At 39.2% G+C, this 27,901-nt stretch overlaps 1 protein-coding gene across 2 annotated transcripts in view; it reads right to left on the bottom strand.

Moving 5' to 3' along the window:
- Positions 1 to 27,901, bottom strand: part of NEB (nebulin) — a 234,272-nt gene that overhangs the window by 111,636 nt on the left and 94,735 nt on the right. The window contains exons 59-74 of one of the 2 annotated variants that reach the window (XM_027775357.1): positions 26,556 to 26,867; positions 26,078 to 26,281; positions 25,516 to 25,620; positions 22,376 to 22,483; positions 19,893 to 20,204; positions 17,519 to 17,722; positions 16,812 to 16,916; positions 15,307 to 15,414; positions 13,751 to 14,062; positions 13,230 to 13,433; positions 12,217 to 12,321; positions 5,621 to 5,728; positions 3,460 to 3,771; positions 1,984 to 2,187; positions 1,464 to 1,568; positions 524 to 631 (exon numbers count right to left, since the gene is read on the bottom strand). In XM_027775357.1, the coding sequence (XP_027631158.1) occupies positions 524 to 631; positions 1,464 to 1,568; positions 1,984 to 2,187; positions 3,460 to 3,771; positions 5,621 to 5,728; positions 12,217 to 12,321; positions 13,230 to 13,433; positions 13,751 to 14,062; positions 15,307 to 15,414; positions 16,812 to 16,916; positions 17,519 to 17,722; positions 19,893 to 20,204; positions 22,376 to 22,483; positions 25,516 to 25,620; positions 26,078 to 26,281; positions 26,556 to 26,867 (2,916 nt within the window). The remainder of the gene's footprint in view (positions 1 to 523; positions 632 to 1,463; positions 1,569 to 1,983; positions 2,188 to 3,459; positions 3,772 to 5,620; positions 5,729 to 12,216; positions 12,322 to 13,229; positions 13,434 to 13,750; positions 14,063 to 15,306; positions 15,415 to 16,811; positions 16,917 to 17,518; positions 17,723 to 19,892; positions 20,205 to 22,375; positions 22,484 to 25,515; positions 25,621 to 26,077; positions 26,282 to 26,555; positions 26,868 to 27,901) is intronic. The other variant, XM_006157632.1, reaches the window with a different exon arrangement.

The following is a 27,901-nucleotide window of genomic DNA, read 5'->3' as shown; positions in this document are numbered from 1 at the left end:
AGGCAAGTGGGTGCTGAGATAAAGCTGTTTACTTCATAGTCTGTGCTTGTACCCACTACGGGGCACCTAGGAAGAGAACCTCAGTGACAATGAGAAAGGACGGAGCAGAACTCCACATGGAATCCATCATCTAGCCCTTCTGGTGGCAGAATGGATGAAAGGAACAGAAAAGAGTTTATATTTGTATTGGCTGATTTACATTTGCTACCAATCTCTTTAATTTTGCAAATATCTGAGTCAACTACTGCTCAAATTCTGAGGCTCGAAAATGGGAACTCACTTTTCCTGTCCATTAGACACTTTAAAAAAGAGAGACTATGTCAGGCTTTGGCTGATGAATGGGTTCACGGGTAAAGTATTTTGTGCTCTTCCTTTTTCTTTTGTAACTTTGTAGATGGAGGAAATCACTGAAGGGGATTGAGACTCATAGGAACAACTAGACATCTGGCAAGGAAGGCTCTGAAAGCTGCCATTTGCCAATGTCTTGGAGTCCGAAAAGCCTCTTTCAAAAACGTCAACTTACATCACTAGCAATATCTCTTGAAGCCTTGGCTGCTTGGATTGGAATGGCATCCAGACGCAGGTCATAACCTTCCTTCTTAGACTCTTCCAAAGCAAGTTTATAAAGTTTCTGGAGAAAAGAGAGCCATTAGTCACCCACCCTTTCATTAAAATAGTTGCACAATTAATTTTTCTCTGTCCTTGTTTGAACTACTGAAACTAATCCACAAAGTCAAGTTTTAGAGTGAGCATTGATAACTTGGCTTCATCCCATATGTGCTTGTGGACTTAAAGGCACATGCTTTAAATTTGGGGGGATTTCGCTGACTAGTTTATTTCAAAAAACTATTTGGGAAAATCAGCATTCAGTTGCCAACATTATATTTTACTAAACAAATCCACAAATAAACAGCTGTTTACCATCAGAATCGTGACAGAAAAGACATCTTACTACTAAAGAAGAATGAATAGGTCAGTATTTACAGATTAAATATATCGGGCTTTATGAAAAACTCAATGTATTCTCCTTATTTTTTTTCTTCATTTTGCTATAGGTCATGATAAATGCATCCTAGGGTTTTGAAATGATCACCCTTACAAAAATGTTAGTTTCAACAAAAATGCTTACTAACATTAAATGATAACCAGAGCATATTGAAGCAGAAAAAAATTATAGAGCATGCTAACTTACTGGGTTCCAACCTAGTGCCTACTTTCCAATGAATTGTGAATAAAATAAGGACTTGCTATCCATACTAAGCTTAATTTCTATGGGCTATTTCTCCATAAGTATTCTGTTCACTCTTAACAAAAGGCTAGCCTACTTGTGGACCTAACACATAGCCCAAAATTGAACCAAAGCGTTTGGAGTATTTTGATGAATTAGTGAAAATATTTTACTAAGAAAATGATTATAGTTCATTTTTGCTTCTTCTCTGTTACAAGATCAACAATGCACTTACATCACTATAGTTGATTCGGTTGAGTTTGGCTAGCATGATTTCTGGTGTATCAGGCATGACATGGATTGTTTTCTTGTCATTTTCCCAGGCTTCAGTATATAAGCGCTATATTTTGGAAAAAAATGAGAAAAATAATATTGGAGTTCACGTTTTATCATTTTTCTTTTGATTATATGCTAGTTATCTGACCTCTAAAAAACAGAAATAAAATGATTAAAGCTGCATAAATTCCTACCTTGTTTCTAATTAACATTCTTTAACATTTCTGCTAAAGTTTAATTGGGTGGCAGTGTTTAAGATCTGTCTAGATAAAACTATAAAATAATTACAGCACATAGTGTTTCTAACATCAGTTTGATATTTTCAAACAATCACTAAGTTAACTATGTATTAGAATAAAATAATCTTTGAAAAGGTACTACAAATCTCACAGAAACCTTTAAAATGTAGTAATAAGTCAGAATTTTTACTTCGTTTTAGGGTAAATTCCAATACATGCTGGTGAGGGTTACAGACTCACCTTATTCATGTTGATAGCGTTGTTCTTTGCCAGCACCTGCTCCAGCGAGTCAGTTATACTGGTAAATTTCAGTGTGTCTGGACGCTGACGGTAAATGTTATCACTCAGTATCTCTGTGGCCCTTTTGGCTTTAACAACTTCCAAGGAACCGATCGGAACCCAACCAATGCCTCTCATCCATTCAAGGTCTGCCTTATACAAATTCTGCAGAATAACATAGAAGAAACACACTGATGAACTACTGATTAGTTCTTCAAAGTCATAGTTGCAAATGGGTCACCTAAATTAGAGGAATAAAAAAGTATTGTTGAACAGATAAAGCTCCCTGCATAGTTGATCACTCATTTCTAAGTACTATTAACCCCGGAGCATATTTTTTCCCCTAAGCATCTTTTTTTTTCATACAGAAAATTGTACCAAGAATGTCAAAAAATAATTTTTTAAGCAAAAGACACAGTCTTACCTTTAAGGGTATTACAAGATTGTTTTCACCAATGCAGTGTTTCTTTAGTCTTGGAAAATGTGCTCAAATAGCTTCAAAAATAAAACAAAAGCCCCTACAGGCTGAGACCAGCAGTAAGTGGATGGGTGCCACAGTTACAAACCTCTTGCCTTTATCTTCACAAAATAGCAAGTGTGTAAAGAAAATGCAGTTTGGCAAAGACATGCTAGATAATTCCCTAATTGGGCATTTTATTTTACTCTCAATAGGGCATGGTAAATGTTAATAAGTATGAGATGATTGGTTTTGAAAAAGATAAGAGAATTTTTCTGTCAGTAAGTATAGAATGCTAAATGTTTTTAAAAGTAATTCAGCAAAATACACTTTTCTTCCCATTTTCTCCATACTACATTCTGCTGACACACATTTCTACTTCTTTAGCTGAAAGTTGATAGTGATCTTTTTTCTTTTCTCTTTTTTTAAGGTTTTTGGCATAGGGCATGTGTACTAGCTGGAGAGAGACAGAGAGAAAAAGCTCCCTCTGTGAGAGAACATCCCCGGGGGGATGGCCACACTGCAATCTCTTCTCCTCCACTCTTCTCCTGGGATTTTGGGCCCACATGCACATGCACAGACAGCGTGATTTTCAAGCTGCTGGGGCTAGGACTTGAACTGTGGTCAGCCATGTGGGAGTACAGTACCGTGACTATGCCTCCTGCTGACCACAGTAGTGATATATTTTGGGGCCTCTGTTTTGTCTAATTCAGAGAAAGAGAACCTGAATCACTAAGAAGGTATATATAACTGTATAAAAGGTAATTTGTGCTTTTTCTTCTTTTACAGGCAACTTTTGGGGAAGAAAGCAAAGTGTAAAGCGAACCAAATTGTAAAGCGAACCGAAGTTTTCCCAATGACAAACTCCTTTCAGACATCCCATCATGCACCATTGAGAATAGACATCAGCAGTAGTCCAAATCCCTGAAGACTTTTCACATCTGCTTTTAACAGTTGGAGCCAACCCGAAAGATACTCACATCGCTCTGGAGGTCGTAAGCTTTCCGTGCCTGAATGACATCATTCTGGTCGGGCAGGCAGGTCCATTCGTGCAGAAGATGTTTATAGTCCACATCGCTCACCAAGGTCTGACATTTCTTGGCCAAAACAATACCAAGCATGTCCACCGGGCTGCTGTACCTTGTCTTATATTTCTCAAATTCTTTCTTGTATTCGCGGTCACTCTGCACCTTGGCGATGTGGAGGGACCACATCATCTTGGGGTCATCATGGATTGCTCGGGCGCCAATGTGGTGGCCCAACTGCTTGCGATAAGCTTCTTTGTATTTGTACTGAAAGAAAGAGCCCAATAGATCAGGAGGGGGGCCCAAGAGTGATTTCCTGCCATTCTTTCTGTGGCGATGCTTTCTGTGAAATCTCTGAGACAATAGGCGAGTTTCGTCAGGCAGGATCTATCTCTGCCCACCAGAGCAGGCTTCTCCCCAAGAAGAGGGTGCTGTGCTGATTGGCACACCTCCGTAGAATAACACCTCACGATTCCTTTATATTTGCTGGAGAACTCTATGTTGGCAAGCAGTGACAAAAGTGAACTTTGAAAAGGCAAGCCCAGTGACAGTGCTAGACTATGGCAGTGTCTCAGACGTTCATCACGTGATTTAGTTCATCTGCGAGTACAACTGGGTTGTGTGTTTACATGGTACATTACAACTTTTTTTTTTTTTTTTTTTTGCCATAGAGATGTGCGCTCACCAGAGAGGAGAGAGAGAGAAAGTTAGAAATCACCCTTCAGAGGAGATGGCCACACCACAATCTCTTCTTTTCCATTATCCTCTAGGATTTTGGGCACACATACATGCCCAGCATGAGTTTCAAGCCAATAGATCTGGGACTTGAACTGCAATCAGTCTTCTGGGAATCTAGTGACCTTAATGACCATGCCACCTGCTGGCCCCACGATTCTTTTCTATGGTATTCTGAGAAATAATTTTCTCTTCACAAATAATCTGGGAGAGGTAGTTTGAAAGTAGACAGTTTGTGGGGCCAGCAGGTGGCATGGCAGCTAAGGCATTGAACTCCCACATGTCCAACTGCCAACATGACAGCTTGGTTTCTTTCTTTCTCTGTCTCACTTTGGTGTGCATGCCTTACAGCAAATTAAAACAAAACGAAACAAAACAAACAAACAATAATAAGGGGCCAGCAGATGGCATAGTTCTTACATATCATTGGACTCCCACATGGCTGACTGCAGTCCTAATCCTGGATCCAGTGGCTTGAAACTCATGCTGGGCACATGTGCATGTGTGCCCAATATTCCAGGAAGAGAATGGAGAAGGGATTATGGTGTGGCCATCCCCTCTAGGGGGTGATTTCTCACTTTCCCTTTCACTGTCTCTCTTTCTTCCAGTGAGTGCACATGCCCTAAGGCAAAAATATTTACCAAAAAAACCCCCAGAAAAATAATAATTATAATAAATGGAATTAAAGAAATCATTCTTTTAAAAATGGACAATTTGTGTTGTTTAATGGATACAGCGTTTCTGGTTTGCAAGATGAAAAGGTTCTGGAAATCTGTTGCACAAAATGTGAATACATTTGACACTACTGAACTGTACACTTGAAAATGGTTAAGGTGATAACTTTTGCATTGCATACTTTTTACCACAATTTTAAAAAAATGTAAAGCCCACTAGATCAGACAATTTTACTACTCTCGGATTCATTTTTAAGATGTCCAGGAATCTGATGTCCTCATGTTAGGGCAAAGAAATATCTGTTCTGTGAATCCCATGGCAAGGAGACTTTCAGGTGTTTTGCTATCCTATGTCCTCCCTCAAGTAATGGGAGAGGACGCAGACAAGCCGCTTCTTTTCTGGCATCTTTGCCTGGAGTGCATGCCAAGGAGAACCATGAGGTTTTATGAGTAGCTTAATATATGTCCCTCTGACTGGAATTGAGGCACTCACTCCTATTAAGCAAAGACCAAGTGACAGGCGTCAAAGGCACCACACTCCAGTCTCGGGGTTGCCTCTGATGATACCTGTGGTCTCTAGCCAGTTCCCTGCTGTCGTCCTTTGTTCGCCTATGCAGGGAAGGGAGTTAGGGAGGATGATGACTAAAGTGGCTTCAAGCCATCGGCTGGCCTGATGGGGATGCGCCACAGGCCGGCGGGTCACTTACATCACTGGCAATATCTCGGGAGGCCTTGGCAGCCACAATGGGGATGGCATCGCTTCTCAGGTCATAGCCTTCTTTCTTGGCTTCCTCCATGGCTTGGCGATAGAGGCTCTGCCAAAAGAAGTGGTAACTTTTAGATACGGAGCTCACATTCACTCTAAAAACGTATTTTTGTCTAAGGAAGACTGCTTTGGATGCTGAACTGCACTGGTATTTTCAGTTTTCTCCTTCTGTTTTTGTCCTTTTATTTGAGCTGTTTGTTTAAATGTAAGTTTTATAACTGAGCACATTTTAACATTATCACAACTGCTTTTTGCAGAAATCCTCACGTGTTTTGTGTATTAAATTAATAGCTCTTTAATGTGTTGAGTAATTTAGCACTGGCTCTCTTTGTGAAACAACCAGGAAATGCTTTAATTAACTCCAAATTTGAATTAGGACCAAATTCACGAGCAGAGAATATGTAACAGTAATAGTGCCAGATGAGCATGTGCTCATAATCAAACAGGGCTAAATCAAGGGTGACCCACTCTTGCTGAAATTCACTAGTAATATTGATTTTCCCCCAGTTTTTCATTTGCCAGCTCCTGGTAATTGTTAGCAGATGTGGAGATAGCAGATGCCAAAGACAGCAGGGACTCAAAGACATATGAATCAGAAACACAAAACGGGTAAGATTCTTTGCTCATTTTTCCTGGGAATTGAGAAAACCCCACACTGTTCCGTTTCTATGGCAAGACCTGCACACAGAAGGAAAACACAGGTGTTCCAGGAGTGTAGTTTGGGAACCATACGTTACACAAATCCTTTTTACCATCAGTCTTTAGCCCTTTCTGTTCATAAGTCACTTACAAGAATTTTGACCAATTCTTGGGCAGCTGCAGATGGCGCAGTGGGTAAGACACTGGACTCCCACATGGCTCATCATGATTCGAATCCTAGATCCAGCGGCTTGGAAGTCATGCCAGGGGCAAGTGTGTACATTCCCAACATCCCAAGAAGAGAAAGAAGAAGGGATTGTGATGTGGCTATCTCCCCGGGAGATGATTTCTTACTTTCCCTCTCTCTGTCTCTGTCTCTCTCTGGTAAGTACATAAGCTCTATGACAAAAAAACTAAAAAAAAGAATTTTGACCAATTCTGTATCATCTTAAAATAATATTTAAAATAATTGCTAATGTTCTAATGTTGGTATTTAATAAATCAAAACAAAATGTGCATTATAACAATTTTAAATATAAAACTAAGAAATTATTGGATCTCTTAATGATATTGTTGTTACTTGTAGGAACTCATGATGCCTTGATTGAAAAAGACTTTGATGGATACTAATGAATTAAATCAGCGCTGTTTGGCACAGTTTTGTTTTCATACCCTCAGGTATGCAAAACTACCGAACCAGTAACTACTGAGACAGGTTTGCCTTTCTTTTTCTTAAAATAGAATCTTTATGTAATCATCAAAAAATTTAGTGTATATGTTTTCTTTCTTTTAGCTTTTACAAGTAAGAATATATGACCAAAAAAGTTCATGACTTTTTTTTTTTTTTTTTTCAGATTTTTGCTATAGGGTGAATGCACTTACTAGAAAAACAGAGAGAGATGGAAAGTGAGAATTCACCTCCCCCTGGGGGAATGCCCACACCACAATTCCTTTTCCTCCACTTTCCTCCTGGGATGGTGAGTACACTTGTACGTGGGCCCAGGGTGTTTTTTAAGCTACCAGGTCTGGAACTTAACTATGCAGTAGACCATGTGTGACCTAGTGTCTTAACCACCATGCCACCACTGACCCTGTTTTCATATTTTAATATGTTTATTCTCCTTATGTTGAACATTTTTGAACCTATTGAAAAGTTGCAAGAATGGTACAATGAAGACCCAATTACTCACTGATTATTTTTTCCCATATTTCTTTCTCTTATGTATATGTATACTATGTATATTTCTTTCTTTGTCTTATTTTCAATTTTTCAATTAAGAGAAAATTGTAGGACTAGTAGGTGGCATGGTTAAAGCACTGGACTCCCAGAACCAGCAGCTTAGTTTCTCACTTTTCCTCTCTCTCTCTCTCTCTCTGGTGAGTGCACATACTCTACAGCAAGTTAAAAATAACAGTGATGGGACCAGCAGGTGGCATGGTGGTTAAGGTGCTGAACATTCCCACATGGCTAACCGCAGTTCAAGTCCTGGAACTGATGGTTTGCTTTCTCACTTTCACTCTCTCTCTCTCTGTCTCTCTTTGACCTAATTAAAATGAGTGAATGAATGAATAAAATTAAATAAGTGATTCTTTAATTAAAAAAACCTGTGATAATAAATAAAGTTAAATAAATAATTCTTAAAAATAAAACAAGAAAAATTGTAGACATTATGACCTATGCCCCTAAATGCTTTACCATGTATTTCCTAAGAATAAAGATATTTTACATACCTCAACTCTATTTATTAAATTCAGAAAAGTTAACGTTGACACAATATTATTATATAATACAATTATCTTTTGTTGTTTAATATAAGGGGGGTCTCCAAAAAGTTCATGGAAAATATATAATATGAAAAAAATTATTCATGGATTGCAAGATTCTTTGGTAGCAAAATAAACTCATACACTAATTCCATTTTTCACCAATATTCAAATTTCACCATTTGTTCCAACAATGTCCTTTATGACAATATAGTTTTTCTTATTTTAAAGTTCCTTTTTCTTTATTCCTTGAGAGAGAGACCAGCAGACAGACACCCCTTACAACGTCTTGACATGCCATGATCCTCTCCTTCCACTTCTCCTGGCCATCAGCAATGTAGCCTTGCTACCCAGAATTCAGTTCAAGAGTCTGAGTGGCATGCTGTTGTATAGTTTCATTTTTTGTTAACTACCCAAGGGTATATAAACTCAAGGAGGGTTTTAACTACCTAAGGGCATATAACCTCAAGGGGGGGGGCGTGAGCCCACCCAATAAGGCATAATCTTGATTTCTCTCTCCATTCAGGGTTTTAGGCATGCACACACAAGTGCCCAGCATGTTTTTTTTTTCCACGCCACCAGAACCGGGACTTGAATCATAGTCAGCCCTGTAGGATGGCTCTCAATGCGTGTTCCACCACTGCACTACAGGGCCAGGCCTAGTTGTCTAGTTTCTTTGCTCACCTTTAAACTGTGCCTTTCTTGTTCTAAACTGAAAGAAGAGTAACTATGAAAGAGGTAGAAGAATGCCACTTACGCTGCAGGGTATTCTCAGGCAGATAATTTAAAGCACACATATGAAAGTCGAGCTCCTTTTACTAATTTGCTTAAAACCACCCATACCAGATTACCCCCTGGAAAGCCTCTGTACAACATCATATGAAGCTGAGGTTTGAAGGCAGTTAATCTTCCTCCTTAAATCGCTCTATTATCAGATAACTTAATCCTTAATTCTAGTTTCTTCCCTTCCTCCATTAAGAGTTATTGAGGGGCCAGCAGGTGATGTGGTGGTCAAGGGCACTGGACTCCCATGTGGCTGACCGAGGTTCAAGTCCCGGACCTGGTGGCTTGCTTTCTCACTTTCTCTCTCTTTCTCTATCTCTGGTCAAATGAATAATAATAATAATAATAAATAAAGAGTTATTGAATTGGATAAGGGAGACATAGTACCTACTAGGTATTTCTGGAAAATGATTTAGAGATCGCTTATGGTTTTTGTTTTGTTTTGTTTTGTTATGAGATCACTTATGGTTTTAAGGAAAAAACAATTATCTACAATTCTTTAGGGCTTTCTCTTTTTATTTATATTGTCTAGTGTACTTTTAACTGTTGAGGCTTATCTAAAAGCAAATATTAAATGTAAGAAAGCACTTAAAAAGTATGACAGAAATACTTAAAACTAACTTTATCATTATTATGCCCCATTCTCAAATTAGATTGAATTAAGAATACTGGAAGAGGGGGGCCAGCAGGTGGTGTGATGGTTAAAGGCACTGGATTCCCAGTTTGAGTCCCAGACCTGGTGGCTTGCTTTGTCATTTTTTCCCCCTCTCTCTGTTCTCTCTCTGGTGAGCATATATGCCCTATAACAAATTAAAATAATGATAATGATAAATAAAATTAAATAATTATTTCCAAAAAGAATACTGCAAGAGTATCTGGACTTTATTTATTTATTTATTTTAGAGAGAGATTTTTCAGTGTAAGGTGCATGCACTCGCCCGAGAGAGATGGAGAGACAGAAAGCAAGAAATCATCCCCCAGGGGAGATGGTCACACTGCAATCCCTTCCCCATTCTTCTCTCAGGATTTTGGGCTTGCACACGTGTGTGCATGCACACACACACACAGACACGCCTGGTGTGTGTTTGAAGCCACTGGGCCTGGAATTCAAACCTCGTTCAACTATGTGGTAGTACAGAGATGTAACCATTTCGCCATCTGCTGGTCCCAAGTATCTGGATTTTAAATCCAATGCAAAGGCACTTAGTTTTTCAACAACTTGAGATTCATAGAGGTATATTGTTGTATGTTTATAATGTGAGTTACTATGACAGATTACATTATATTCACGATGAGATTTTACAAGGAAAACCTCAAGTAAAAATAAGTTTAATATCTTTGAGATAAAATCCAGTGGGCATTTGTTTTTCTTAAGAATTTCAAGAAATGTTTATTTTGCAATTTGAGAATCAAATACTTCCATCTTTTATATTTTTCCTTTGAAAAACAAATGTTCAAATTTTTCCTTGTTAGTATAAGTAGGAAAAATGTGCTTGAATCATCTTACAGCTTCAGGCCAAACAAAGAGATTTAATCGTCCCCACATTTGAAAAAGATGCAGCATTTCAAAGAAGAAATGCTTTAAGTTATCACCAAAGCTACTTTTAAAGCATGTTAGACAAGTTATACACACAAGAGAACTAGAATAGGTAAATGAGAATTTTAGAGAAAAATGAAGATGGGGGCGAGTCCTCCAGCATAGTGGGTTAGCCCCTGTGCATGTGGAGCCACATTACTGACCACAGTTTGAATCCTGGCCCCACGGGCTTCAAAAACACACTGGGTGCATGTATGCAAATCCCCAAATCCTGGAGGGATGGAGAAATGAAAGAAAAAGAATTGAGGCATGACTGCATCCTATTGGGGAAGAGGTGCTTTCTTTCTCTCTGCCAGGTGCACATACGCTCTGGCAATTAATTAATTAAACAATACAATTATTTTTCACAATTTTGGAGTAAAGTATGAAATAAAGATTTTACTGCTAATGGTTTGGGAAAAAAATTCGATGTTGTCATTCTGAAATCTAACCTTCACCAGACTGTCCATAGGGAATGAACAAGATCATATATTGTAATTGCAAAGAAAGCAAATCCAGTTAAGGGGTTTCGAATTTTAAAATAGCCCGATTTCTTTTTAGACATCTGGAAAAAAAATGATCTCATCTCACCTAATATAAACAAAGAAGAGCTTTAAGAGTTTTATTATGATCTGGAAAAGAAACTAACTTCATCTTCCTTTGGTAAGCTAAACCTTCTGGGAGAAGTTGATGCATCAGGGCTCTGTGGCCAAGAGAACACTGCTCTTTCAAAGGTGACTCAAGTCGAGGCCAATCAACTATTCAGACAGAGCTTGTCCTTGGGACTAACTTGTAATGCTGGTGACAGTGAATCATATCCTCTTGTTATTCCTCATGGTTATTTGATATGTGTGCTTCCTCTTCAGGGCTATATTGTAGGCAAAAGTAACTAATACGGGGACAATTGCAAATTTGCTCAAGTCTTGAAAATGAGTACTTAAATTTTCCATGGTTCTCACACTGCAGAAAAATCTGCCCTTTTATTTATTTTTTAAATGAAGACACACAAACATGTAAGAAATCAGCATTCTTCTTGAATCTACCACATAAATTCTTGACTTTGGCGAGAGCAATTGAGTGAGAAACTATTTATGCAGCAGTATTTCTACACTGCAAAGATATGTGATGACACGTTTAGGGAGGCTAGAGAGAGTTTATGAAAGAATGCATTTATTGTCCTCAGGCAATTTTTGAAATGGATGAATTTAAGAATTCTCATTTCACTTCTCGTAAATAAACCTCAAGTTATTTTGAGGACATTAAATGAATCTATTTTTCATGGAGACTTGAGTGTAAATAAAGAGAAAAAAAATACACATTTATTAAACAATTATTTTGTGCCAGGTTCCACACTGGTTATATTTTATATTTTAACCTCATTTAGTCATATCCGCTTTTTTTTTAAGATAGGCATTTTAATCCTATTTTACAGAAAAGGTCATTGAAGAAAGTGAATTCATAAAACAAATTTTGATGCAAGAATTGGATAAATAGCCATCATCATTTCTATTTAAAATTACAATATATTTTTGTCATTAATAGTTTGAGGATTTTCTCCCTCCTAACATACAGTTTTTTTAAAATCTTTTTATCTAGCTTTCTCATTACCTATTTTTAAAAATACAATGATATGTATAATCAAGGTTGGACAATGGGCATTAAAGAAATAAAACTAAGATAACTGGCCTATAGGAGGGTTGAATCCATAATCCTGGCCTAACTACATCAGAAAAGACCAATGTGACCACATCAAGGTAATAAATAAATGGTCTTACCTCGCTGTAATTTATTTTATTTTGTCTTGCCAACATAATTTCAGGCGTATCAGGCATAATGTGGACTTGGGTCTTATCTTTGTCCCAGGCTTCTGTGTATAAGCGCTGTGAAGGATAAAAGGATTGATGAATTATAAAAATGAAGTTTGCTGTAAATAGGTATTTCCTTTTTTTTTTTCCATTTGTTATAGGCATGTGTGCTTGCCAGGGAGGGCCAGAGAAAGAGAGGAAGTGAGAAAGCCCCCCCCCACCCCAGGGGAGATGGCCATGCCACAGTGCTTTCTCCTCCAATCTCTTCTTTGAATTTTAGACATGCATACACATGTGCCCAGAGTGTTTTCACACCTCTGGGTCTGAGATTGAAACCACAGATTCAGCCATGTGGGAGCCAGCTGCCCAAACCACCACAACATGGACTGGCCATGTTAACACATTTTTTCACTTCTTTAAAGTTATAGATATTTATTATCAATATATATATGTATATATACATATATACATATATATTCAGATATGAAAAGAAAACATGTATATTAGATGTACACATGTGACGTGTGTGTGTATGTGTTTATTTGGTAACCAGATCACTCTCACCCTCATTAAATTACAAGTATTTCCCAAGCATATTAACAAATTCTCTCCATGGATTCATTTATTTGATGTTGTGCATTAACTTCAACTGTCTTTTTGATAAATGTTACAAAGATTGGCATTTCATTTGTTTGTCCTGTACTTACTTAGATATCTACCTAGCAAGAAAGAAACTTGGATATCTAACCATAAAACCACAGTCCTAGTCTTACCTCTGGCTATTTCACAAGAGTTGTCAAGGCAGAAATCTCCCCAGATATTTCCAGAATTTTTATGTAACTGAATAGAGACTTCAACCAAATCTTTATATATTGGTTAACAATTTAATTGCATGAAAGAAAAAAAAAAACTAACTTCATTCAGTATAGGTATTCTAAGTCGCATGCAGCCTCGATTTCTTTTCCCCCTAACTGGCGCCTCACCTTGTTCATGGTGATGGCGTTGTTCTTGGCCAGCACCTGTTCCAGAGAATCAGTCACACTGGTGAACTTCAGCTTGTCCGGAGGCTGGCGGTAGATGTTGTCGCTCAGAATCTCTGCAGCCCTCTTGCACTTGACGACATCCAGAGACCCAATGGGGACCCAGCCAATGCCTTTCAGCCACTGGAGATCTGATTTATAAATGTTCTGATAAAATCAAGCACAAAAGCAAATATTATTGAAATTGTTATGACACAATTTCAAAACTGAAAAAAAAGAGACTGGAAAACTTGGATAGTCAAACTTCATGTTTATGTCTTATGAAATATGAAGGCCAAATTGAATAAAGTTTCATGATATATTTTTCCTCTCTCTCTAAAAAAAAATGTAAAGGACAGAGTAGCATTTAAAAAACAGGTCAGAGAGAAGAAACATCATCTCTTCTGAGGGGTCTTATTCTAGGCCACTGCATAGTACCACATATTACTGTGTGAGCGTGGCTAACATGGATGTCGGGTACGCACATCACTCTGGAGGTCGTAGGCCTGGCGGGCGTGGATCACGTCATTCTGGTCGGGCAGGCAGGTCCACTGGTGCAGGTAGTTCTTGTAGTCCACGTCACTCACTAAGGCCTGACACTTCTTGGCCAGCACCACCCCCAGCATGTCCACTGGGCTGCTGAACTTGGTCTTCCACTTCTCAAAGTCCTTCTTGTACTCCCTGTCACTCTGGATCTTGGCCACGTGCATGGACCACATCATCTTGGGGTCATCTTTAATGTCTCGGGCCCCGATGTGGTGACCCAGCTGCTTGCGATAACCATCTTTGTATTTGTACTGAAATAAAAGTGGTCATTTCAAAAACAAAAAAAAAATGAAGGAGAAAAGGATTAGAAGTCTTATTTATTTAAAACCTCATTTTAAAATTGTAACTTTTGCAGAAAGTTGGGATCATCTGAATATCAACTTTTCTTCTTATCCTAAATGAGCCTCTGTTTCAGTTTCACAGAAATAATTTACTGGAAAGACCGGCCAAACTATGCAGTCCTATTTTGTGCAGAAATTAAGTCCCTAAAAATAAAGGTAGCAACACCTTCCAGAAGGTGAGGTGGTATTGTATACTGCCTTCTCTTCATCTTGGGTCAGGAAAATCATTACCCAGAAATGTTACATGTGACTTTGAGACTGTAAATTCTGAACCTGTAGTTACCATCTCATTCTGCCCACCTGAGCCACCCGTGATCCCTCCCTCTGCCCTGCTGATGTTCATAGGTAACTGACTTCCTGAAGTGACCAGATCGTGTCTGTCCTGCATCTCCTGCTCTGTTGAAGATCAAATTTGGCTGGGATCTGTTTGGAGTTTGTCAAGTGAGAAAAGGGACTGAAAATCTACAAGAGAGCATTTTGCTGGTGGGAGTAAGGGCTGACTCTGGATATTTTCTCTCTACTGGAGACAATAACATTACATAAATCCTAGCATGTATCCATGTAAATCTGAGCTCTTCACCAAAGGACCCACTTTCTTTAGACACCAAAGAAAAATCATATTTGTCATTTTGTTGATTTTGGTTGTCTTTGTCTCCTTATTCTCATTTATAATGAGCTCAAAAGGAAGCACTTAAGGTAATTTTTCAAAAAAAATATATATATAGAAGAGGTCTGGAGAAAAGTGAATTTTCCTAGAGCTGGCTGTACCAGTTCTTGAATGTTGAACTATTGCATGTAACCAAGTTATATTTTTAAAACTCTTCTGGCAACCTCTTATTTCTGTGTGGGCTACATCCTTGAAATATGGAGATGAATTTCTCATAATTGTAAATATGAAAAAATTATACTTTTGAATTCAATTTTATATTGAATTCAAGGATGCCCCTCCTCCATGAGATCTGTATATTAAAATATTTTGGAGATAAAAATATGAGTTGGTTTTTTTTTCCAAATGAAAACATTTCTTTGGCTTAGAAAAAGAACTTAGTAAATGTGCTGTATCTGGTATCTGGATACATCTTCCTGGCGCAATAATGACCCCGTCCCCCTGCCATCCATCCATCCACATAAATATCTGAGGTGCTGCTACTCACGTCACTGGCGATGTCCCTGGAGGCCTTGGCTGCCACAATCGGGATGGCGTCACTTCGCAGGTCATAGCCTTTCTTCTTGGCTTCCTCGTTGGCCAGTTTATACAGACTCTTCAGAAAGTCAAAGAGTTAAAGCAGAAGGCTTAATAGCAATCATTTAGAGATTATCAAGTGATTTATAACACGTAATTTGAAAAAGCTCAGGAACTGAAAGCAATCTGAATTTTTAACAATAGCAGAAAACAAGGAAGTTGTATCCTACCAAAAGATACTAACATAGCATTAAAAACAAAAGCAATACACCAGTAGATATTAATGTAGTTTGATACATTAATCCATTATATGATATATAGATTAATACATAGGATATGTGCATTGAAATGTATATCAATTTACATATAATCTAGTTACATAGATTGATGGGCAAAACATCAATCCATACATACTGCTAAGTAAAAAAGAAATGGCAGACTATATTATTAATTTGTACATAAAGTACTTCTATTCATTTATTACTTAAACATTTAATAACCATCATGTAGTATTTTATAGCGTTTTAAAAAGAAATCAGAAAAACTTAATGTATAACTTAAAACACAGTTAACTAATATCTCAAAGGTTCTAAATTTTGCTTTTATCATTATTCGTAAAACATGACTCTATAAAATGGTGCTTTACTTTTAAAAATCATTAATTCATGTCATTGATGGAGAAGACGTCTTGCTCCTGTCTGAGGTGTGCTTTTTATATAGGAAGCGCAATGATTTCACCTTTGTTTCTCTCTGCAGTGACTTATTGACATACCGAGGTGGCAGGGATGGCAGGGGGCACGTTCAGCTTAGCTAAGCTCTCTCCACCCCTTGGAAAGAAGCCTAGCGTCTCCCTGTTTCTTCCTCTGTACTAAGCAGGCTCCCCTCTGACGGGAGCCGCTCCAGTGCACACCTGTGCCCAGAAGCTAACACTGATGTTCAGAGAGCAGGCGCACCTGGCTTTCACACACATGTGTCCTGTAACCAAACTCTAGTGGGAAAAAGGGTACGATTTTATTTTACTTTGTTTTAGTTCCCAATTTTACACAGGACCTAGATGAGGAAGAGATACATGTTACAGAGGTCTACTTGAAAGTGCTGCCAGATTTGGCAAATGAAAACATAGAACATCCAATTGATTTGAATTTCAGATAAACAAATAATATTTCAGTATAAATATTGAGCCAGTGTTTTACCTGGCAATTCTACTCCTTGGAAAATGCCAAAAATACTCCTCACTCCCATTGGGTCACAGTGGGAATGACTATAAACCGAAAAGAGAATGTGACTCCGGGTTGTCTGTGGAATCCTATAAAATGCAATATTCAGCCCAGGGGTGAAAGTCTGGATGGGCTGAGTGTTCACATGAAAGAGCTACATGCACCATGATGGCTTAGGCCCAAGGATCTCAAAAAATTAAGGGTAGACAAATAAATGAACAACAACGAGATAAGGTGGCAGCACAGAACACGGCCCTACCTCACTGTAGTTGATTTTGTTCTGCCTTGCCAGCATGATCTCTGGTGTATCAGGCATGATGTGAATTTGCGTCTTGTCTTTGTCCCAGGCCTCCGTGTATAAGCGCTATAAAAGAAGGTAAGTGCTGATTGAAAAGCATTCATAACAGGAATTACAAAAAGTCAAAATAAAACAGGGCCATTGTTAGCCTAATCAGGAAAAATAAGCCAAACTTAGATGTAAGGTAGCCCATTGGCAATTTGAGTCTTATTGCTAGTTATCAAGGTTCAAACTGGGAATAACAGAAACTAGTTAGTGAATTTCAGTGATGTAACTTAAAGAGGTAAATGTTATCCCACACTTTCCTAGATAGTTTTAGGTCCATTTTTTGTTTTGTTTTGTTTTTGTTATAGGGCATGTGTACCTTCTGGAGAGAGACAGAGAGAGATGGAGGGAAAATGAGAAATTTCTCCCCACCCCCATCCTCCTCCACCCCCCATCCCGGGAGATAGCCATGTTGCAATCCCTTCTTCTCCATTCTCCTCTCGGGATTTTGGACCCACACACATATGCCCAAGATGATTTTCAAGCCACTAGCTGTGGAACTCAAACCATGGAGTCGATCTTGTGGAATCTAGACCTCTTAACCACCACGCCACCTGTCCGGCCCAAAGTGCAATAATATCTTTTGGTACCTTGGAAAGCTAATTAAGACTGCTGGGACTCACCTTGTTCATGGTGATGGCGTTGTTCTTGGCCAGCACCTGTTCCAGAGAATCAGTCACACTGGTGAACTTCAGCTTGTCCGGAGGCTGGCGGTAGATGTTGTCGCTCAGAATCTCTGCAGCCCTCTTGCACTTGACCACATCCAGAGACCCAATGGGGACCCAGCCAATGCCTTTCAGCCACTGGAGATCTGACTTGTACACATTCTGAGAAGGAGAAAAAGGCAGGGATACTTCATCAGGACCAAAAGATTTAGGGTAAAGACACAAATGGAATAAACAATAAAGTTCAATTCTGTTTTTTTTTTTTTGTTTTCTTTTTTTTCATATAAAACAAACTCACTGTTAGGCAGACTGAAAGAGGAACTATGTTCTAAAATGAAGCAAAAAGTCTCTCAGCTGTAAGAAGTTATCGAGTACTTTAGGTTGTCAGGAGAGAAGGATCATACATAATATCTTCTGTCAGTCAGTTCAGTGAATTTTGTAATTGTGACATCCATGTGCCCAGGGAAAGAAGCCAAGCAGGGTGGGAGAAGTCATACAGTCTAACAACTGGCTAGCAGTAAGTCAGTTTAGGGCCTAGCTAAACGATGCACTCTGCAGCTGTTATGAACCTCCTTCTCTAAGAATATCGATGACATGTCAAATAAGCCTTTAATACAGTGTTGAGTGAAAAACTGCACATGAAGTAATGTGGGTAGATAAATTAATTGGAACGGCCTTTGATAATGTAAGATTATGATTGCTTTCTCTTTATGTTTTCCTTATTTCAAAAATATCTATACTTCTTTATTCTCTTTTTAAAAAGAAAAGTTAAGGGACATGGTGGGTTAAGGCACTGGACACTCCTGCATGGCCAACCACAGTTCAAGTCCCAGACCTGGTAGCTTGCTTTCTTACTTTCCCTCTCTCTGTGTCTCTCTCTGGTCAAATTAAAATAAACGAATGAATAAATAAAATTAAATAAATAATTATTTTTAAAAAGAGAAAAGTTAAAATATATTGAAGATGTAGAACCCCTAAAGCCCAAGGCAGACCTCCAACAGACCTATAACAGACCTTCAACATGGACCTATCACATTGTCCATGGTTCTGAGGAAGAAATGACCATTCCATCAGTATAAGGACCAGCCTCTTCTTTTCCTTCTTAGGAAGAAAGCACAAACTCCTTTCTAGAATCATCTTCCCATATCTTTATTTCTTACTTTTAATCATTCTTTTTCTGCCTAAGATTTATATGTACCCATTAAATACTCATAAGTATTTCACAATAAAGGTATCAGACACTTGCTCAGCTTGTTGGAAAGATTTCACCTGCAACAGCAACTAATTAGATGAGTATTTCTGTAGCCTAGACCAAAAGCCTATTAGAGTTGTCCTGTGCAGACTAGTTACTGCCCCAAAATAGCAACAGCTAGAAGTAAAGTAATATCATCTTGTACCTCTGGAGGGCCTTTCAACTTTCAAATGCTTCTCGCATTATAAAGGACATGTCACGGGGTGAGGAAGGCAATCTAAAAAAAGGTACCCAACAAATAGACGGATGGTAAGCAGTCTGTCGGTGTTGTCACTCTATGAGTGACATCAACCCTTTTAAACGAGCTTCTATGTGCTGTCAAAGCCTTCCTTTTAGGAGAGAACTGCAAAATGCAGAGTTCTGTATGTCGGAAGCTACAGGCCAGATGTGGGAGTTTCCCAGATGTGGGCCATGTGGTTTCTAGGAGCAGCCAATTAATGTACAATAATTGTTATGTTATTCTGCAAAGTCCTCTAATGCTTACATATTCCTTCAAATATTGATAAGATATATAATGTAGGAAATGTGTTTCTCCTGCTCAGATTGCAGATATGCATCTGCTTCCACAAGTACTAGGCCTGGCCTTTACCACGTGGCCTCTCCACAAAGGGAGCCATGCTAAAAGGAGCAAGTGTTGGTGTAACAGTCCAAGAGCTTGCATAAGCAGCAACTTCTGTTTCATAAGAAAGACCCTTAGCATCATCGCAGGCATTAGCATTCCAATCACATAACCTTATTGTTCTGTAAGGGAGTAAAAACCAGACTCCAGAGTAATTTCTTTTTTAAATAAAAATGTGTTGTTTCTTTCTCCTTTAAAAGAAGAAAATGTCTCCCTCTGGTGGACCTTGAATTCTGACACTACTTAATTTTAATTTCAAACCAAGTCTACCTTGCAAACTTCACTTTCCCCATGAAGCCTCTTAATGTGTTTATAATGGAGTAATGACACTGCATTCAAATTCAAGTCTCATTTACTGACAATATCTTAGCTTGAGTAAGTCAACTGATGAATATAAAAAATAATTTGCAGATAGTTTTGATTACTTCTGCACATGGCTTCATTTTAGATGTTGTACTCACATCACTCTGGAGGTCGTAGGCCTGGCGGGCATGGATCACGTCGTTCTGGTCGGGCAGGCAGGTCCACTGGTGCAGGTAGTTCTTGTAGTCCACGTCACTCACTAAGGCCTGACACTTCTTGGCCAGCACCACCCCCAGCATGTCCACTGGGCTGCTGAACTTGGTCTTCCACTTCTCAAAGTCCTTCTTATACTCCCTGTCACTCTGGATCTTGGCCACGTGCATGGACCACATCATCTTGGGGTCGTCTTTAATGTCCCGGGCCCCGATGTGGTGACCCAGCTGCTTGCGATAACCATCTTTGTATTTGTACTGAAAATGAAGTGCACAAATTAGGTTTAGGTTTTTAATCTTTGAAGGCTGCAAGTCTATTAAAAATCATCTTGCTTATATTAGAGTTTAACTGACTTTAGCTAAGAAGCACTAACTCAAATAGTCTCCTGGAACCACAGACGTAGCAAAATAGATGGGATTTATAGAGGTGTGCTGTATACCTAAACCTATAGCCCGGTAATAAGGCATAGCTCTGGGGCAGGAACTTGGGAAATGCAGGGAGGGGCCATTTGAACTGGGGAGCCTGTAGAATTGGATCTTATACACTAAAAGTGTGTCCAGAAAGGGATGTACTTGGTAGCATGCTGGGTTTCATAAGTAGGGAAGGAAGTGAGTGATTCCGACAAGCACGAAAGTACTCTAAGTCAAGGGCCTCCTGCAGCAGCTATGGGGGAGAATTTATTATCTCATGTTGGATTCATGCAGTTTGTAGAAGTGGCAAGTTTTAGGCATCATTTTGAAACTTAATTTTTTTTTTGAGAGAGGTTTTTGTTATAGGGCGTGTGTGCTTGTCAGACAGAGAGAGACAGAGAGACAGAAAGTGAGAAATCACCCCTCACGGGGGATGGCCACGCTGCAATCCCTTCTCCTCCATTCTCCTCTTGGGATCTTGGGCACACACGCACACACGCCCAGCTTGAGTTTAAACCACCGGGTCTGGGACTCAAACCATGGTCGATTACGTGGGAGTCTAGCGACATAGCCATTACGCTAACTGCTGGTCCCTTGAAACTTAATTTTACTAGTCAAGCTGACAAAGCAAGTCAACTGGTTAGAGCACGTTCCTAATAACATTATGGGCTCTTATCTCACGTGGGCCAGCAATGCTTTTGTTATTCCATGCTCGAGGATTGCACTGTGGAATCTCAGTCAATTATCCAAAATATGAAGAGTACCGAATGAGAAAGTATAGATGGTGCAGCAGGAGGTGATACAATACAGTGGAAGGAATGAGGTTGCCTGGGTCTTCACTCCACCACCTACTAAGAGTTTGACTTGAGCAAGCTGTTTAAACAATCCACAAAATGGGGATCATAGCATATCCACATCCTGGAGTGATTATGAAGAGTAAATGGGCCAATGCATGTGAAGCTCTTAGCACAGAGATCTCATTACTCTTTGGTTATCCTTACTTCATTATTGATTATTACTGGCATAAGTCCATTTGCTGGGAAAGTCCAACGTACATAAACTAAAGTGAGTCACTAACATGATATCCCAGTATAAAAGAGCATATTATTATATTCCTGAGTAGTGGGCTTTGATTTTCAGAGCAGTGGTTCTGTTCCTCAAGAATCCCTGAGGTGCCAGGGAAGGATGAGGGTTTCCCTCTGGAGGTACATGCTACATGGCCAGGAGGTATTGTTAAGGGAGAGTGCTTGGGTCAGTAGCCTTCACTAGTACTAATGAAACACCTTCTCATCATCATCATCCAAAGATGAATCGTAGTATCAGGTGTCATATACATTTTTAAAAACCTGTATATTAAAATTAAATGGAATCGGGAACCAGCAGTTAGTGTAATGGCTATGTCGCTGGACTCCCACGTAGTCGACCGCAGTTCGTGTCCCGGACCCGGTGGCTTAAAACTCACGCTGGGCACGTGTGCGTGCGTGCCCAAGATCCCGAGAGGAGAATGGAGGAGAAGGAATTGCGGCATGGCCATCCCCCCCTGGAGGGTGATTTCTCGCTTTCTGTCTCTATGTCTCTCTCTCTGTCTGTCTGGGGAGCACACGCGCCCTATAGCAAAAAACCTATCCAAAAAAAAAAAAAATTAAATGGAATCCAGGCCCTGATGTTATTGGAAGAACTTGAATTTAGGAGCTGCACTCTCTGTAAGCATTTCCATAAACACAGTGATAACTTAGATAAGCCTCTCTAAGCCTGCAGCTCACAGCAACCGCATACACAGGAACGGATCTTTCTCTATCCTCGTTAGACTAGTTTGCACTGATGATGCGTCCTACAGGTTACAAACCCCTCTTATAAACATCAAATCCATTCCTCCCAAAACTGAAGTTTGGAAAAATCTAACAGAAATACATTGGGATAGATTTTCAAAGACTTGGAAAAGTTCTTTTCAAAGACTTAGTTGAGTGCAAAGGCCACATCAAGTGGAGCGTGTACTGAGAATATGGCGGACAGCTCACATCACTGATGATGTCCCTGGAGGCCTTGGCTGCCACGATGGGGATGGCGTCGCTTCTCAAGTCGTAGCCTTTCTTCTTGGCTTCTTCGTTGGCAAGTTTATACAGGCTCTGAATTTAGGCCAAAAAAAAAAAAATCAGTTAGTTATTGATAATGACAGAGGGCTGAAATAACTGATCACGTTCTCCACAGACAGTACCTATCATCTCACTTGTGAGAGTTTATAGGTCATCTCCGTGTTTTTAAGACTTTAATATATACATATATATACATATATATATAGTTTTAAATCTTTTTAGTTAAAATGATGAATCAAACTTGAAAAGAACTGGGAAAATTAATCTGAAATTCATAGGCCTAGAGTGGCAAAATGCAGATCAGAAGGAAGGTCATGATTAAGTATTGTTCATGGCAGTGAGTTCAAGTCACATTTATTCTGCACTGACACTGTGTCTGTGAGTGTGCCAGGTGCTTGGGAATCAAAGGTGAGGATCAGACCTTTTCCCATTTTTGAAGTTTCTGGGAGAATTGATGGAAAACCTGATAACCTACGGAACCAACGGCTGAAAAGTCAAATCACAAGAGGTGATTTAACTTTTGGGTTGTCGAGAAAAGCACGACACATTTTTGCACAGAAAAATATGTCATACCTTTCACAATGACCTAATACATGGTTAGTAGAGAATTCAAGGAATTAGTAATTTACTCTAAATTAAGACTAAAGGAATTATCAGCAGAGGGAGTGATCTTCAGCTTGGACTTTGAGTGGTGATTAGCGTTTCCATAGAGTTAAATGTAGTCAAGGCAAAAGGGATCCAGAGCTTGAAAATTACGTCGGGTGTCTGTGTGTGCACCCAAAATCCCAAGAGGAGAGTAGAGAAGGAACTGTAGTATGGTTATCCCCTATCCCCCAGGGGTGTTTTCTCACTTTGCCCCTCTCTCTGCCTCTCTCTAGCAAGCATATGTGCCCCATAGCAAAGAAAGAAAAACAAAACAAAAACAAAAACAAAAAAAGTCACACTTTTGAGGAAAACATGACATAATAAATTTGCATCTCATCTCCCTGTCCTAGATAAGAGAGAAACACAAAAAAATAGAGCTAGGTTGATGAAGAAAATTTAGAGAAAGACTAGGCAGGTCAGACACTCATCCAAGGGAATTCTCCCTAGACCTCATCAAACTAGCAGTGGCACTACAGCGTCTCCGAGCTTTCTCAGCACACAGAGTTGAGAATTCCAGAAATGCTGAGTGGATAGCTACAGGTGCTCTGTGTCTCTTGAAATCCCTGCACATTTTTCTGTAACAATTAAGACCTATATTGCAGGCTTAGGTAAAAATTCAGTCCTTTCTGATTTGATAATAAGGTTTTCTGTTTTCAGTTTCTAGTAACAACTAAGAGTTAGTTACGCAAGCACTAAAATTAGTCTGCATGCCCAAAATAAAGTTATGTAAGAGGATGACTATTCTATCTAAATTCTCTAAGTTATATTCTGCAGAAGGGAAATACACTGTGGACTGTTGTCCAAAAAACATGTATTTTATTTGCTGGTGGCACAAAATTGATAGAAAGGACTAATACATCAGCTCACAGAGTTTGAGCTCCACAAAAGTCTCCAAAGGCTTAAACCCATAGCTCAATCTAAGAAGAAAAAATTGCAGAGAGATAAATGTGGGTCTTTGAACCGAGGTTTAAATTACCAAAAAGGCATACATGCAAGATAGAGGAAACCTAGCTTTAGTCCAGTAAACGGTCTTAGAATTTGGGCTGACCCTAAGCTCCATGTGCATGGCAGTGGCATGGCTGCCGATAAATCTTGGGAACACGAGGCACAGAAATGGAAATCAAGGGCCAGTCTCAGTGGCATGGTGGTTAGGGCAGCTGGATTCCACATAGTCAACTGCATGGTTCAAGCCCTGGATCTGAAGGCTTGAAAAATATTCTGGGCACGTGTGCATGTATGCCTAAAATCCTTCAAGGAAACATGGCAGAGAAGAAATTGGGCATGACCATCCCCCAAGGGAATGATTTCTCACTTTCCTTTTCCCTCTCTCTCCACTCTTTGTACAGCAAACAGTGAGTTATGACCCCTCTACCAAATCTGTCTCTCTGACAAGCGCATGTGCCCTATAGCAAAAAACAAACAAAATATATTTTTTAATAGAAATGGGTATTAAGTGCCCACAAGAGGAAAAGCATAGTTAATTGTATTTTACCCCAGTCACTTCCCACTCAACAGTGAACTATTTAGTTCTGAGAGTCACATTTTAGCATGGATACCATATGAGAAACTTGGGATGTTTTCTTTAGAAAGAGAGTCAGGATGTAGCTTGCAAGGCAGGCCCCTGGTGGCTAGCTCCATTTTCATGAGTGGGCACAGATTTATTCTGAGTGGCTTCAGAGGACTTGGAGAGAGCAACACTGGGACTCACTACTCAAACTATTTTCCAATGGGATTTTCTGGAACAAATGGACCAATTTATGACATAAGCTCTTTTGTTACTCTTAAACAAAAGAACTCTTAAGAAAAAGCAGGACAACAACCTATTGGGTGGGAACTCCTATACTGAAAAAAAAAAAGGCTGACCTCTCCACCTAAGCATCTTTGATTTTGAAATTGGGGCATGTGGCCCAATGGTTACCAAAAAGGAGAACGAATTGAGCTTGCTGATATATGCACTGACAGGTTCTGTCTCCCTGTCTCAGTGTTATTTGGTTGTGCTGTAATTTTAGTCCATGACTTTAAATTCAGATCTTAAATTTTGACCCTGAACTACAATTTAGGAGCAATAGACCATATTTAGAAAATATATTTCCTACAGTAAAGCTTTAGCATAGAAGGGAGATATAGACATATTTGTCTTATTGTTAATTTTCTAACTTCGAAAATTAGTAAAATAAAATGGTCTGTTTAATTGTACAGTTACTGGTGAACTCATTAGTTCTTGTAATTTGCATGTCCTAAATGGTAAGTCATATTACTTTAAGTTTGATGTTTATGATGGTGATTGAGAAATGCAAGAGTCGTTAGTCACATAAAGCAAGAAAAAGGTTTTTATAAAGATGTCACCTAGTACTACATGGAACAGGGTAATTGAAATAAAAAAAGCACACAAATATCAAAGAATTAGCATCCATTCTCACCTCACTGTAGTTGATCTTGTTCATTCTTGCCAACATAATTTCTGGTGTGTCCGGCATTATGTGGATCTGGGTCTTGTCTTTGTCCCAGGCTTCTGTGTATAATCGCTACCAAAGCAAATATATAAACTCACCAGGAAGAAAATGCAGTGTACAGAAATGTCGGGACAATCGGAAATTCATAGACAAGAAATAAAAGGTTATGCATTGTATGTACATTATGTATTTCATACACGTCTTCGAGTAATCAGTTCACTTTGAAACATATTTTTAAGTATGTTCTGGTCATCGGAAATATATTTTAACAATAGAAAGGAAAGTAAAAAAAGCATTTTTTATGCAAAGACTGTATTTCCATAAAAACATGTTATTAAATTGAAATCATGAAACAGTAACTGAAGTAAATATTAAACTATAAATTATAGATAGATAGGTAAGAAGGTAGGTGGATGAATGGCGTAAGTATTTTGTTGCTCTATTTTATTCTTTCTTCAATAATGCTTCATATTCTTTGATTCTGCTTCATGAATACCACACACTGGTTCTCTGAAATTTGGAGCCTTACCTTGTTCATAGTGATGGCATTATTCTTGGCCAACACTTGCTCCAGGGAATCAGTCACACTGGTAAATTTGAATTTGTCTGGAGGCTGCCGATAGACTTTATCACTCAAAATTTCAGTTGCCCTTTTACATTTTTCCACATCCAAAGAGCCAATGGGCACCCAGCCGATACCTCTCATCCACTGGAGGTCTGACTTGTACATATTCTGTTGACACAAAAAGCCAGTAAACATTTGTCCCTCATTGGGAGTACATTTCCATCTAAAGGATATAAAAAGTAAAATACACTGGAAAATTCTGTTTGGTGGACAGGCAAAGTTTTAGACAATATTCCATTTTGGGTTGGAGGACTGAAGGATTGCCATTTATAAGGAAGGAAGACATGCTACTTTCCTCTGGCAGGGGCTGGTAGGCTTTACCTACTCCAAGTAAGTCACTGAGTCCCCACCATTGCATATCACTACTATCCTCATTACTCACGTCACTCTGGAGGTCGTAGGCCTGGCGGGCGTGGATCACGTCGTTCTGGTCGGGCAGGCAGGTCCACTGGTGCAGGTAGTTCTTGTAGTCCACGTCACTCACTAAGGCCTGACACTTCTTGGCCAGCACCACCCCCAGCATGTCCACCGGGCTGCTGAACTTGGTCTTCCACTTCTCAAAGTCCTTCTTGTACTCCCTGTCACTCTGGATCTTGGCCACGTGCATGGACCACATCATCTTGGGGTCATCTTTAATGTCCCGGGCCCCAATGTGGTGGCCCAGCTGCTTACGATAGCCTTCTTTGTACTTGAACTAGGAGATGAAAAGGATTGATAGTCACCTGTTTTAACTTTTAGTAAAAAGCTAACAATAGGCTTACATTTTCCTATTCATTAATTTTCTTTTCTTTTCTTTCTTTTTTTGGAGAGGATTTTGCTATAGGGTGCATGTGCTCTCCAGAAGGACAGAGAGAGACAGAGAGATAGAAAGCGAGAAATCACCCCCCAGGGGGCATGGCCATGCCACAATCCCTTCTCCTCCATTTTCCTCTTGGGATCTTGGGCATGCATGCACGCGTGCCCAGCGTGAGTTTAAGCCACCCGTCCAGGACTCTAACCGCGATCGGCTACATGGGAGTTCAGCAACGTAGTCATTACGCCAACTGCTGATCCCAACTATTCATTAATTTTCCCCCTGAACCTACCAATAATATATAATACATGTATCTCGTAAACTATATGGAAAATAAAATATAAATACCAAAAAAAGGACAAGATTCTACCCTTCAGACATAGCATTTTGTAATGTGTGTTGTGTGAAAGAGAAAAAAATTAGAGTAGCAGTTATACTGTATATGTGCCCGTTAATTTCAGTTACCACATAAGCATTTCTCTGTGTCATTAAATTTTTTATAACCATTATTTTAATGATAGTAGGTATTTCATTACATGGTTTACATGAATCTGCTTGAATTTTTATTTTTAAATTATTATTACTTTCTGTATTTTGGATATGAACAAAAATACCTGTTCATTTTGTTTTGTTTTGTGGACAAAAGAAGTGGAAGGGTAAAAACTTCTAGAAATGTTAACAAATCCATCCTTTAGAGAAAGCAAATACCCACAGCCCATCACTGACTGCAGGGACAAAACCATGGTCCACACAGATGATTGGACTTGGAATAATATGTCCTTTTCACTCAGCCCTTTAGAGCCACTGGTTCATAGAGCATGCATTGGGTTTTGAAGGAACCCTACACTGAGTTTGATTGTGTGTAAAAAGTACGTCATGTGGAAAAGGCCAGACAGCTATCTGAATTATAATCAAGTATCCAGTGCTTTTGTTCA

Source organism: Tupaia chinensis, unplaced genomic scaffold (genome assembly GCF_000334495.1).
Source record: "Tupaia chinensis unplaced genomic scaffold, TupChi_1.0 Scaffold000549_1, whole genome shotgun sequence".
Taxonomy (NCBI): Eukaryota; Metazoa; Chordata; class Mammalia; order Scandentia; family Tupaiidae; genus Tupaia; species Tupaia belangeri.
This window is presented reverse-complemented; position numbering and strand designations above follow the sequence as displayed.